The sequence below is a fragment of the Ptychodera flava genome, chromosome 1 (genome assembly GCF_041260155.1).
Source record: "Ptychodera flava strain L36383 chromosome 1, AS_Pfla_20210202, whole genome shotgun sequence".
Taxonomy (NCBI): domain Eukaryota; kingdom Metazoa; phylum Hemichordata; class Enteropneusta; family Ptychoderidae; genus Ptychodera; species Ptychodera flava.
In genome coordinates this window covers 30048494-30064110 of record NC_091928.1, presented here as the reverse complement: position 1 = coordinate 30064110, position 15617 = coordinate 30048494, and the positions used below count along the sequence as shown (strand labels likewise).

Here is a 15617-nt window from a genome sequence, read left to right as displayed (position 1 = left end):
AATCCACGCCATAAGTATTCGTGGGTAGGGTAGCTAGTTCTTCAGAGTCGAGTCCCAGAGTTCAGATAACACATAAGCCTTATTTACTATTTGGTGTTAAATTTAATTTTCCTATAGAATGTGAAAATTACTTGTGAGATACGGAGGTCAGTATTGAAGTTGCATGATTTTTATTCGAGACAAAGTCTTTGTATGCTAGGCGTCGCCATGGATGTAAAAAATATTTTTTACATCCATGCGTCGCGTACCTCCATGGGTGCATCTTGAAAGTTCGAGTACAGAGAACGCGCGATGTCAGTCCTTCCACTGCTTCCACTGCGATTGGAGGGAAATACCGCGCAGCTGGGGAATTCAGAGCCCGCCGCTGCAATAAATTTCTGGACATTTACAGTCGAAATGACTGTAGCTTCTGGGGTTACGTGTATAGCGCCCTCAATGTTGAATTCTTTCAATTGCTTTCGTTCACATCTCAAATCCGATATAAAATTCAGAGTTGAGCTCCTGATTCAGTTAAAAGCTATGAAAATAAGATAGGAAGACGTATTTTCAGCATAAACCAAAATAAAGTGGTAAAGAATATGAAATTATATAAATAGGAAATGTGAATAAGGATTTAACAAAGCTATCATTGCGAACTTTGTAATATATTATCAATATGCTTGGAAATTTTACCATACATTGTGTTTTTAAAGCCGCATTTCTCATTCAAGTCTAGATTGATTGAAAATGCTTTGAACACTCTAGCAGGTATAGAGCTGTATTAAGGGAGCGTTTAGTTATTAAGGCCGGAAGAGGGCTGGCAAAATCCGGGGGGGGGGGTCACCTCAAATTTGAAAACTGCAAGGAGGGGGGTCATGTATTTTTCAAACTGCTCAGAGGGGGGGGGGGGGTCACTTAATTTTCACAAGTATCCGTCCTGTCAAAAAGCAGTTTCAGTGTTCAGAAATATTCTGGGAGATAAAAATGATTCGTTGCATGGTTTCATTCTCTGAAGTTGTTAGTCCCCAAGGACACCGTCCAGGGGGATTTATAGGTTTGGTCATGTCCGTGCATCCGTGCGTGCGTGCGTGCATCCGTCCGTTCACGCAGATATCTCAGAGATGCCGTGAGCGATTTCATTCAAACTTGGTACAAGGATTACGTCGTATGTTATACGTATGCACGTTGATTTGTTTTGTGATACGATCCAATATGGCCGCCGTGCGGCCATTTTGTTACGATTTTTTATGAACAGACCCATAACTAAGACATGTTTCAACCGATTTTATTGAAAGTTGGTACAAGGACATTGACCTATGTCATACATATGCAAGTCGATTTGATTTGTGATACGATCAAATATGGTCGATGTGCGTCCATTTTGTTACAATTATTCATGTCCTTAGCCATAAGTCAAGCATGTCTCAGTCGATTTCATTTAAACTTGGTACAAGGATTTCTTCATTTGTCATATGTATGCAAATCGATTTAGTTTTGTGATACGATCCAATATGGCCGCCATGCGGCCATTTTATTACAAATTTTTCATGTACGGAGCCATAACTCAGGTATATCTCAACTGATTTTATTCAAAGTTGGTACAAGGACATTAACCTATGTCATACACATGCACATCAATTTGTTTAATGATACGATCCAATATGGCCGCCGTTACATTTTGTGACAATTTTGTCATGTCCTTAGCCAAAACTCAGGCACGTCTCGACCGATTTTATTCAAACTTGGTACAAGGACATTGACCTATGTCATACATATCCACATTGATTTGTTTTGTGATACGGTCCAATATGGCCGCCGTGTGGCCATTTTGTTCCGATTTTTTAATGTATGGAGCCATAACTCAGACATGTTTCAACCGATTTTATTCAAAGTTGGTACAAGGACATTGACCTATGTCATACATATGCATGTCAATGTGTTTCACGATATGATCCAATATTGCAGCATGGCGGCCATTTTGTTACAATTTATTCATGTCCTAGCCATAACTCAGACATGTATCAAGCGAATTGATTCAAAGTTGGTACAAGGACATTGACTTATGATATACATATGCACGTCTATTTGTTTCACGATATTATCAAATATGGCCACATGGTGGCCATTTTGTTATGTTTTTTTTCATGTCGAGAGCCATAACTCTGGCAACTCTCAACTGATTTTATTCAAAGTTGGTACATGGACATTGACTCATGCCATACATATGCATGTCGATTTTTTAGACAGTAAGATCAAATACGGCTGCGTGGCATCAATTTTGTTACAATTTTTTCATGTACAGAGCCATAACTCAGACATATTTCCACCAGTATAATTCAGAGTTGGTAGAATGACATTGACCTATTTCACACATATGCATGTTAATTTGTTTCACAGCATGTAGCAGTATGATGTCAATTACTGAAGTTTAGTAATTAGGATGATATGTCAAGAAATACTGCATCAAATTTCATGAAAATTGGTACAGGTGTTGAGCTCACATTGCCTGAAAAAGACATTTATCAGTGTCATTTTAATCAATTTGTCATTGCATATGTAATGAACTTTCCTAATTAGAGTGATATATCCACAAAGACTGTGTCAAATTTGATGAAACTTGATACAGATGTTGATCTCATAGTGTTGTAAATAGTGCATCAAACTTTATGGAATATGGTACCGGTGTTAGGATATTATGCAAAAATGTTTGGCAACATCCTGTCGATTAATTCCTAATTGACTCATTTAATGACCTTTTCTCATTAGGATGACGGTCTAGCCTACATTGGTTTTATATTTTCACCACCATGGAACACATTCTTGGCCATTGAGTCCATCTGTATCACAGTATTTTTATCACAGACCTAATTAATGAAGAGGACTCTATCCTCTTTGAGGACTTGTAATCAAAGTACCCATTAACAAGTGGGAACTGTGTCATCAACGATGACTTGTTCAACTGTAAATCTGAACAAAAGTATATTATCTGTCAAATGAACATCTTGACTTGACAACTCTGAGGCTTGTCTTATTGTAAATCAAGCTCACTGCACTGAGTGTAATGAACAATTCCTATTACTTACATATTAGAGATATAGCAAGTTTTGTCAGGGAAATTATTTAACAGTTACCTGTACTGAGACTACTGGTACCATGAAAAGTTAAATAATACTTTTAGGTGAAATTCCAATATCATAATTGTCGTCAACATCTGAACTTTCAAATACCCTATTTGAATCAAGTACATTTGTATCAATTATCAAACACCTATAAAAGCACAAATTAATTTAGTTTAGCATTGTAAAAAAATTATTCTTAGTTTTCTCATAGACTCCAATGTATAGTGAATCAACATTTCGGTGAAATTCTAAAATCCAATTTCTTGCACACATATCAACCTTTAACCATCCTAGTCTAACTAAGTACTTTAAAATGAATTATCAAATGTCTATAAATACACAGATTTTGATAGTTTTGTATTGGAAAAAAATATTCATACTTTCCTCATAGACTCCCATGTATAGTGGATGGACATTTTCAGTGAAATTCCATAATCAGATTTCTTGTACACATAATATGCACCTTTAACCATCATATTCTAATCAAGTACAATTATGTTAATTATTGAACGTCTGTATATGCACAAGTATACCAAGTTTTTCATTGGAAAAAAATTATTCACAATTTTATCGTTGACTCCCATGTATAGTGGATGAACATTTTTGGTGAAATTCTAAGGTCAAACTTTTTGTCCACATGCCAGTTGTAACAACCCTATTTCATTTAAGTACATTTATGTAAATTATCAAATATCTATAAATGCATAGATATAGTTTTGCATTGAAAAAGTATTACATAGTTTTCTCATACATTACCATGTATAGTGAATCAACATTATCAACAGCTGATTTTCAATTAAATCCAAATATCAAAATTTTGTACATACGCTTGCGCAAAAATACTGCGATCCACCTGTAATTTCTGTCCAACCCCTTTGAGGGGTAATTTCAAAATTATAGCAAGTCAGAAGGGGAAATCTGAGCATTAACACCTTGTGAGTTTGAAAGGAAGGTCATTTGAAAAAACTAAGCTCTTTTTTCGTGGGATTCTATCGCTCCATCCCCCTCCCCCGAGGTGTTTGTATGTGCAGCTTCACTCAAACAATGTGGGGGTGGGGGTGGGTCATGAAATTTTTGTCATCTTTAAAGGGGGGTCATCATGTTTTTGGTACAATGGGTAGGGGGTTCACTTATTTTGACAATCTGATTAAAATCAGATGTAGAGTACGGCGACGTCTTCTTATGCGTCTACGCGGTATTCTCTCGCTGTAGTGAGAGGCGACAGCGAGAGAAAACCGCGTAAGGACAGAGACGTCGCCGTGCTCTACATCTGATTTTAATCAGATTGTTATTTTGACTGATGCGCAGGAGAATTTGCTGGCCCACCCCGGCCATTATAACTGAACGCTCCCATATAATGTTGAATTCAATAACCAGTATCAGTGTATCTTTTCTGAGATATTCCTGATTAGCCTAAACGGGGAAAAGATTATTTTGCCTTGTCTGCATCCCCGTTAAAAGTCCGAGGCACCGCGGTTACCTATGGCCTAAAATTTTTTAAAAAAAAATTCGCTCGCCGCTCATAAACCTTGGTCCAAAAAATCCTATGAACAAGATTGTTCCTCAGGCCTAACGTTAATCTAGAGCAATGATAAATATTACCTCTACACCATTCACGCAATAATATAAGCTTATTTACAAAAGATAAGCTTATTCACAAAATGCCGGTTATATTATTGATCACAAAGCAAAGCGTAAAATATAGTGCCGTTAGACATTCCTATATCAATCATAAGGTAAGCGCGGTGGCGCGGCGTCGAGAACGAACATCAGCTCCAAAGGCACAACTAAAATACACCTTAGTTGCGATGGAGGGCAGAGCAATAGATCGAGCAGACGATCGATCAAGCACACTACCCCGCGCCTCTGATCAACCCGCGCAATGAAATCGCTGTTCAGCAGAATTTTCTGACCTAAATTCATAGTTTTGGACTGGTATTCCTGCACTTTGCGACCTAGTGATCGTGTGATAAATTTAACATTTTGTTTGAAAAAATGAAAATTGTGTCGTTTTTCCCAGAGTTGACTGTCAGGTCAAAGGTTATAGGATTGGACGTTGCTGTTATTGGACTCTGCTTGTGTGGGCTGATGTTGATACCAACTTTTGGCAAAAAAAATTCATTTGTTTCTGGTCATAGCGCGCATCATTTCAAAGTGTGCGCGTCAACTCTTTTTTCCTGTTTTTCATTTGCCTCTATGGAATAAGGGAAAATGTATCAAATTCCACCAAAAATTAAAAAAAAAGATTGAAAAAAAATCCCGTCGCCGCATCATTTTTGCCACGTGTCAATGACCAGAAACAAACCTATTATAATAATTTTTTTGGCCTCTACTGTTCGATGAAACACACTGGGTAGACGCAGATGAGTGATAATTATAGTGAACTCGAAAGCCACGTTGAAAGAGCGCACTTCATAAGTCTGTCAGAAGGGATGGCCGGGAGGGATGGATACTAAAAAACCTCCATCTGAATGCATCCACCCACGGGTACTGAACAGCTGTTATCTTCCGGCTTTTACGAAATACCCACTGGCACTGAATAAGGCCAAAGTAATTAAATTCTTTGTTTTGCGTCCACTCTAAATGGGAAAAGGTATGCGTCTTAGCGGCTGAAAAACACACACATGAAAATTACACAATGTAATTTGATTGCAGCAAATAAAAATTGTAACAAAATTTTAAAAAGCTAAGCGGTTATGTCCTAATATTTCCTATTCAAATATACTGTGTGTGTTTCTCATGAAAACCTTAAAAACCTATGCGGCTGGGGACGCAAAACAAAGAATTTAATTACTTTGGCCTAATGTGATTTGCGACACGTCGCTTGCTGCTGTCATAATTCCAGGTAGGATAATAAAATAAGGTAGCACAGACCCCGATTATCAGATCACGAATCACGTCAAATGGCTGTGGAGTTCAGTGCAATCTCCCTTACAAGTATTAACCACAGTAAGACAAATTATAAATCTATTCCCCACATACTGCGCTTCATTGCATTCGTTATCGTTTTCTTTCCTGAAAGTTATCTTTTGTCAGAGAACGATAATTTGCCCATAGGCATTCGTGGGCCGAGCACTGAACTGGCGATCAATTGACCGAGCAGACTACCCACGAATGCCTGTGGATAGCCCACCTGATCTGATGTAGACACAATGACCTGAGATTCAGGATCTATGGTGGCGCTATTGCTGAAAAACAAGAATGTTACAATGCTAATGCAAAAAATTATTTGTAACATTTCAGATGTTCTGTCACCTTGCATCGATCAAGTAACAATCACAACCTGACGCAGTCTGTACAAACAATTGTTTAGCTGTACACCAAACGTAACCACCATCACTCTCCATAATCGTTTCACAGCTGTAAATGTTTTGATATCTCCCTGCCCAGAGAGACAGATATTTGGACTCTGAAATTGTTTCAATTCTCTTCTGATGTATCATTTGTTTGGTCTAATTTTGAGTCAAAATGTTCACCGTCCTAGTTTTGCATAATTCTAAAATCTATATATGTGTCATACAAAATACACAAGCGGTCATACATATCGTATATGTAGCCCCAGATTCTCATCTTCAACTCCCAATCCGCGTTTGCAAATTGACAATTATCTGATCTCATTGCTTAAAACGGTAAACCCGTTTAATTGACACACAACCAACAAGCTTCAAAAAGGATACTTAAACTATACGTAAAGTATACTTAACATTGTATTTGATTGTCGCAATGAAAAAAGGCCATTAATTTTATCGGAGATAATTACAAAATTTTCAACTTCGTTGTCAAAGATCATTCTTTAGAAGAGATAAAGCAATACACTATGATAGCCTCATATATAGAGATAGCCTCAACGGTTTAAGGTCCAAGACCATGTGATATTGCGTTGGGCAGCCAGTATTTTATTTTGTTTGTCTGTATATGAATTACTTATTAAATATGTTATTTATTTATTTATTTATTTATTTATTTATCTATTTATTCTAATAAAAACCTAATACACATGCAGATATATCTATCAGGAGAATGATAAATACGCACAGCTGTATCTATCTATCTATCTATCTATCTATCTATCTATCTATCTATCTATCTATCTATCTATCTATCTATCTATCTATCTATCTATCTATCTATTAAAATTAAATCCTAACACAGATGCAGGCATATCAATCATGAGATCAAAAGGCACAGTTTGAACATAAATAATAATAAACGACAACTGCAAAAAAAAAAACAAAAAAACTGATAAAAAAGCAACAACAAAAGACTTCATTACCACCTAACCATCAAGCAAGAATTGAGAAATTATCAAGGTTGTGATTACATGTTGAAAGATCGTAGTCAATGACATACTCGATGAAAAAGAAACAGATGTTGTTAGATCAATTCGACATAATGTAACAAAGACCACTTTATTATTCTCGCGTGCTGGCAGACGAATATTATAGTGCCCCATTGCATCATCCATGGAAATTAATTTTCCAGAAATAATAACATGCGATAACATATGTGGAATTAAATCCTCTTCCCTGACCCTCCATCATAGCAGCTTATCGGTTCACATCTGGTATTCATCGCATGCCTGTACATGTAGGCCTACCATGCCGTTATCCATTTTATTCAGGTCAGAACGACGATAAATTCTACCGAAGCTCATTTGGTTTGAACCCTTTCTGTTTAAAATATGTATGGTTTTCCATTGAAGGAAACGGGAACTGCTTATAAATCGTGAGATAAAGTTTAAAAATCCTTGCGAAGGCGGTTTTATGTGGTTGGTTCCAACGTAAGATACGGTTAGTTTTCATACTGCCTATGACAAGATTTAACACTGAATACTGCCACATATTGCCCGGAAGACAGACACTTTTATGTAGTTATGGAAATATGTCAGTGCAGAATAACTTAAGGTGAAGTACTACGAATTACGTCAAAATTAGGTTGTGGTGTCATTTTCTTGAAACTTTGCACAAATATTCTTCGAAGTTGTGCCAGTGCAAAAATAAAATAAAAAATGGGGGTCACCACGCTTGTTTCCATGGAAACGGACGTTAAAATGGCGTCGTTAGAAATAAATAAAAATGATATAATTCACTTAAACTAAAGAAAGCAATTATAAAACGCTTAGCAAATGAGTTAATTTAAATAAATACCAAGACTTAAGATCCATATCTATCGAATGTATAGTTTTCATGATGTTTGTAAAGAAATTTTAACATAAGTATCGATTACAAAATGACGATATCGAAATTATTTCTACATAATTTTCGAACTTTCTTCCTGTCGCTTTGAATGGTGTCATTTTGACCAAACTTGGCGAATAAAATCCTGACACAATACCATTTAGTTTACACTTTTAATAAAAGGGTGTCACCACGCTACTTTTTACAATATCTCCAGGTGAATGGGTAATATGCGCCATGTAAATGGGAGAGAAATGTTAATTTTGCGCTCATATTGAATAAAAACCAGCTTCCTAGGGGGTCAAAATATGACAAGGTTAAAGGTCACATGTATTTCTAACAGACTGGGTCAAAAAATTAGGTAAAAGCGCAATTTCAACAATGACAGGTGATGTTAAATACATGCGCTACAAAATAATCCATTTGCGGCAGGCTGGAGTTAAATCTGCGTAGAAATGTTCTAAAGCGTGTGCGCGTCCGAATTCGTCGCCCTTTACCTTAAACGGTAGAATACGCCTCGGGTCAGATATTTGGACTCTACAGCATTTTCAATACGCTTCTGATCTACCAGTTGTGGGGGTTGAGCTCTTTGGGTACGAAAACTTTTCACCGTCTCAGTTTTTTTGAAATTCTAAAATTTTCATTTTTCTCCGTATAGTTAACACCGGGACGGCGGCCATTTTGAATTTCAAATCTCGGTAAATCTTGGGATATTTGTTTCTCTAGTACCAAAATTTGCTCGGCGATCCCCGCTTGATTGAAAGATTCCTTGAGCAAAATTTGAGCAAAAGTTTAAAGGGATATAGTCGTCGGAACTGGGCTCAAAGGTCGTAGTGGGACCCATACGACCCATGGCAACACCGTATCTAAGGTACGATGGTGATTGATGAAAGTTAAACATGTCTGTCATAATCGACATCGTATAATTTAAAGTTTTGCAGCTATGGTGATGAGGTGCATCTAGAGATACATTGTTTGTAAATAACAAACTCGCACAGGCGCAGTTCTGACGACTATTTCCCTTTAAGTCTTTTACATTTGAGGCGAATACTATGTGATATTGAAACCAGAAACTCATTCATATACTTCGTTTATTTTACCTTTGTGATAATCATTGCTACTGGAATACAGACATTTTAAATTGACGTCAGTGATGTTTAGTGAATTTTTTCAGTCTTTGTTGTTCTGTGAAGAGCAAACTCGTTCTTCTTGCTCTAGTAGTGCAGCATGCTATATTTAATGTCAAGTGCACATTTAATGGACATGTCGACAACCTAAATAATGCGTTTTCGAAAAACTAACACGGTGAAAATGTTTCTCTCACCAATAGCTTTCAAATGAGCCCCCACAAGTTATGGATTTTAAAAGAATTGTAAAAGTTCGGGAGTCCGAATATCTGTTCCCGAGGCTTAATCTAATGTAAAGAATATTCGACTGGAACACGGAGCGGACATACTAAGAGGTTAACATCGACTTGTCCCAAATCTGTGAATGAAAAATAATCTGGCAAATGCAGTGTAGTAGAGAAATGGCTAATCACTGGTTTTATTTTTATTTTTTACTGCTATATAGTTGAGTTATCGCTGGATTTCGATCGCGTTCGTTCCACGCATGCGCAAATGCACAGCAAGATCAGATGTGACTGCCCTGTTAGAAAGGAGTTTTCTAAGTAATGACGGAGCAAGTACTAGTGTTACCTGCTATAAACATTCCGATGTGACAACTTGAAAGTTGCGATGTGTCACCCCCTGACAGCCTGAAAGTTGCGATGTGTCACTCCTGACAACTTGAAATTTGTCAAGATTGTCCATCAAGCCCTCACTCTGCGGTTCATCTATTAAAGAACTGACTGCGCAGCCAACACACTACTGTTGTTTGCTCCCCAAATTTTGCTGGAGTTGAGCACTGCAGTACAGTGTATACCCACGGCCCCTCTATGCCAACGCATTGGCGCACAGTTACGAGTGTAGTGATACATAGCGGCCGCCGCATAGTATATGCATACTACGCGGCGGCCGCTATATATCACTACACTCGTAACTGTGCATTGGCGCTACTTTCACAACAACCTCCTCCGATTAGTGGAAGTACATAGTCTAGCCAACGCATGGCGAAGCGAAGGGACAGAATAATGCAGAATATTCCTAAAATGCTCATTGAGAGGTAGAGAATGATGTAATTACAGGAGACCTGCGTGCTCGTTACCCCGCCACATCGGCTAAAAAGGATGTAGTTTGGCGATGGTTCATTTGGTGTAGCGCAGTTCGTGCGTAACATCTGGTTGCATAATGCTTGCCAGCACCACTTGCTACGGTAGAAGGCCTGGTATACACCGACGGACAGGTAGTGCAACAGCTCACCAACTATGTTTGTCACCAACAAAAGGCTTTTCCTTTGTTTCTTCGGCACTTTAGTGATAGTTTTCGTCGTGTCTATAATTGTCGGACGGCTCGGTTTCCCGAGTGACCAACTTTTCGCGGCATCTTCGATAATGTCGATGGGGAGTCAGGACTTGCAGGATACAAGTTACTTCCTTAGGATGGAAGACGTAGAGACGAACAAGTTAAAAGAGTCAAACGCCACTAAAATGCCACCAAAATCTCATGAGTCGATGACCAAAGGTCAGATTTTTAACCATACTCTCTCTATCGACGACGGACGTGGTGATTCGAAAACAGACATCACAGTCGAAAACACACGTCAGGAGCGGTACCTACTACCGATACATTACTACTTTAGCGGGCCCAACTTTCTGTATAGGCAGTATAAATACGCCATTGTAATGGCTATGTACCAGAAACGGTCGATAGTGGAATTACCGTTCCCTGACCACTTTGGACAACATGCTGATGACAAGATAAGCCGTCTACATAAATTCAATGCCACTTTCGATGTGGATGAGCTCAATAGTGCCGTCAGCACCATTTCAATTGATGACTTTAAGAAGCGCTGTAACGACGGCGTAGACGCTGTTCTGATCACTCCGCTGAGGCCATCGGATGAAAATGTTTCACGTGTTTACGAAACTTACGAAATGCACCGAGAAGCGTTCGCCTTGCTTCACGGAATTAGACTACCAAAGGGGAGCAAAGTTCCTACCAAGACAGTGTTGTACAGTGATGGGTCTGAGCCACAGATTGAGGAGATGAAGTGTTTGGGAATATACAGCTTGGTGAAGTTTGGCCACGTCAACTTGCCTGACCGGGAAAGCCTGACATCGAGAATGTTAAATCACCTTCGGCGAGCACAGAAGATCCGCGAGATGGCGCATAAAACGGTGGAAAAATTGTGTGAAAACGGAAATTATCTGGCGATACATTGGAGGAATAAATCCGGTGAAGGGTAGGATGCAATCTATTTTTCCACGTAAAATCTCCCTTTTCAGCCGACTACTCATTCGGGACAAATTTTTCGGACTAAAATTTCCGGAAGTCTGCAGTTTGATTTTAATACATTTGGTAGAATGTACAGAAAATTGAAGTTTTCACCATATCATTCAGAACAGTCTAATTTTCACTGTAGAGACAACATGTAGCACAGTGGTCATTTTAGAATTTAAATAATGTTTTCCCTCATTGACACCTTTACATGTTTATATTACATTACATTATCCTTCAAGAGCCAGTAATGTTGACTTTTGATGATTTTTATTTCGTCGATTTTATTTTGTATGCCAATTGTAAGTTCTTATTCTACTCTTAAAAGAACGTTGAAACACCCCCTGTTTAGCTTGTCAACATAGCTTCTACATGTGTAAAATGCCCTGTTATTGTTTACATTTTAATTCTTCTCCGGACCAGAATACATAATTTGTCAAGACAAATGATTGATCGTTTTAAACTAACAATCTCTTGTAGTTAATAAGCTCAGAACTCCCGTAAATTATATATTTTCGGAAAGCCTATAGGGAACATCTTGGTTACCATAGTGTCACCATTGTTTACATAACTATCACATGACAGATAATTTGCATAACCTTTCAAAAATCGGTTTTCCTTATTATTTTTTTCAATGCTTTAAGATATGTGGCTGAAATTTGTGTGAGTGCAAGTTGTCCTAAGGATCTTTTAAAGAGTGTCTCAGAATTTTTTTAAACCTTCGAAAAAAAATTATTCCAGAAAAACTTCCACAGTAGTGAATTTAACCCTAGTTGATTTCTTCATAAATTGTGCTCAAAAAACTTGAGCAAGATATAAAAAATCTAAGACAGATTTTGGAAGAACATTGTGACAGCTTGCACTCCAGCAAGTTTAAGTCAGATAGTTTTAAGTTTTGAGACAAAACATAGGGAAACCGATTTTTGAAAGGTTATTCAAATTACCTTTCACGTGATAGTTGTGTAAACATTGGTGACACTGTGGTTACCAAAATGTTTCCCTATATCTAGGCTTTCAGAAAATTCATAATTTAGGGGGTTCTGAGTTTATTAACCACCAGAAAATTGTTAAATTAAAAAGGTAAATTACTTGTCTTGGAACCTTAACAACGCACCTTACACATGTACAGACTGAGTCAATAAGATGAATGCTGTGTATATCAACATGCTTTTGGGAGTAGAACAGGAAAGTATGGTTGACATTAAACGCAAACACTGTGAAAAAAACCCATCAAACGTTAGCATTACTGCATTACTGGCCCCTTCTATGTTACATTTACATTGTCTAGAGAAAAGTAAAATGGAAAATATATTAAATATTTCCTTTTTCTGGGTGTGCATGACCACCTGGTAACTTGTATTGTGTAAATGGCTCGTAATCGCATAATTTGGGCTGATGTGCAGCGTCTCGGAAGCTGATATCCAGTTGGGTGGCTGAATCTTACCGTTATAATTAAATAATACAAATAGACTCCCTAAGTTGCGGTGAATAGTGGCAATCGACCGATCAGATATAACCTTCCGAGCACGCTGCACACTATCAGGATAATTTGAGGTAGGTATCAGTTCACAGATTGTGATTGCTTTCAGCCCTAAGTCTGCATCAATATTGTTAAAATAGCGTCAGGTACACTGTACTCCCATTTGACCGGTTATGTTAATGTACTAATTATGAAAGCTCACAGGAAGTTTAAAGACAAAGAAAAATTACTTATCAAAATGGAACGAAATCATCCGATCATCCCACAAAAGCAATGCCAAAGGTATGCAACATATACTTTCGGAAAAATTGTTTGACCAAAAATAGGAAGATAGGGACCAAATTATAAATTAGCAAATTTCATCTGAATTTCATAAATATAAAGTAAGTAATCTCTGTGAACGCCCACTATTAGTTGTGTGACAAGTGGTCTCGAAAGAAAAACAATCGTTTTACAAAATGTGGGATAACGGTCCCAAAACTTCATCAAAATTTAAGCAAGTCACTTCTTTGAACGTTCAATACAAATTTTAACGCCCTGTGACAATTACATGTCTATACACACCATGGTACGTTGGTTGTTGACTTCGTCAAAGTTGATCCGGTGATAATCTGGTGACAGCGTCCACAGATTAGTAATTTACCCTGGCTTACTTTGGCGAATTAGGCAATCAAACTAGTCAGATAATATACGCAACACAGTGACTAAACTTCGCGTAAGATTGTCAAATGACAAATAGGTGGCACAGCGAAGGAGAAAAAGAAACTTTACAAAACCAGTGCTAACATAAGACAAAGACACCAAAGCTGCAAAGAAAGGTTGGTAGTATAAATCTTTATTAGCAATACATATCTAGTCAAACTTATTAAAATAAAATAAACCATAGCAAGAAGAAACTTGTGCTGAGACCAACACACCCCTACCCTCAACCCTACCCCGGGGGACAGACTTTTGTGCAATACTATGTCATATATATGGCAAATGGAAGCACAAACTTACCACGAATATTACATCAGCAGTAAGCCCATAAGCTCGCCCAGCTGTGAATTGAACGTGTAGTTTCAATGAAAGAGGCAGTTCACTGTTTGTAGTAGGTGGAGTTTTGATAAAAATAATTTTAAGGTGCGCAGTCTTCTTCATCACAGGTGTTGATGGCCTTGCTGGCTACGCGTTTGGCAGCTGTCTGAGCCCGGCTTCCCGGAGTTCTTTGCGCTATGACAGTGATCCTGACACAAGTCATGACACAGGGAGAAGTACGAAATCCACACATCATTTTGATGTTATCTTTATGACATCTGTGATATTTCAAATAAAGACTGTCACGCCGTACAGTATTTTCTGCCACTATCTCTCCATGTGTTGTTATTGACGGCATCTTCTGCTTTAAAACGCTAATTGCAACCATTGATCACCCGAGCAAATGTTGCTGTTAGTGCACATTATTGCCTAATCGACTACTGTGTTCAGGGAATTAAATCAATCGATCAACATCAACATTTTCTCGTATGAGCACTTGTGCGAAAGCAGAGGAGAATCCAGCCTCGCAAACGAAAGAGCCAACTTTGCCAGTACTAACTGGGATGTTTTCACACCAAAATCGGGAGATCTGAATGATCATGCATCTGTTGTTACTGATTATATCAATTTTTGTACAGATTCCATAGTGTCTACAAAGTCTGTTCTAGTCTATCCCAATTCAAAACCATGGGTTACTTCAAATATCAAATTCTACTTAAACAGAAACAATCAGCATTCCGATCAAGAGATAGACAGCAAATTCTAAGGGTAAATTGATCACTACGTGCAAAAATCAAGGAAGCAAAACATAAATCAGGAAGAAGTAGAAAGTGAGTTTAGTAACATGAATTCAAGGAAAGCTTTTCAGTATTTGAAAAAGATGTCTGGTCAAAGCGTCGTACAATCAACATCATCTTTATCTGATCCACAATCATTGGCTTCAGATCTTAATATTCTACACCAGGTTTGACAAAAAGACTTTTCTGCAGAATGTAACAGAAGGCTGACCTCCTGTCCACTTCCACTTCAAAATGACATACTGGTGGTCATTACTTCTTGTGATGTACGGCGCCAGCTGAAAGGTACGAAACCGCGCAAAGCCCCAGGCCCAGACGGTGTTACTGGTCGGGTGCTGAGGGCGTGCGCTGATGAACTTGGTCCTGTGTTTCAAAATTTATTTCAGCGTTCCATTGACACTGGCACTATCCCTAAAATTTGGAAAACGTCGACAATCGTACCCGTTCCCAAAATTTCATCACCCTCTGAATTAAATCACTATAGACCAGTAGCCCTCACATCTCTCATTATGAAATGTTTTGAAAGGTTGATCCTGTCAAATCTCCTCCCCCACGTTCAATCAAAACTGGACCCAAATCAGTTTGCATATCAACGCAAAAGAGGTACAGATGACGCAGTCGCTTGCCTTCTCCATAAATTGTTAGAACATCTTGATAAAGCTGGTAACTAT

General features: G+C 38.1%; 1 protein-coding gene across 1 annotated transcript in view; it reads left to right on the top strand.

Moving 5' to 3' along the window:
• Positions 1–10597: 10597 nt before the first annotated feature.
• Positions 10598–15617, top strand: part of LOC139134945 (uncharacterized) — a 40310-nt gene continuing 35290 nt past the window's right edge. The window contains exon 1 of the mRNA XM_070702060.1: positions 10598–11617. Within this exon, the coding sequence (XP_070558161.1) occupies positions 10641–11617 (977 nt within the window). The 5' untranslated portion in view covers positions 10598–10640. The remainder of the gene's footprint in view (positions 11618–15617) is intronic.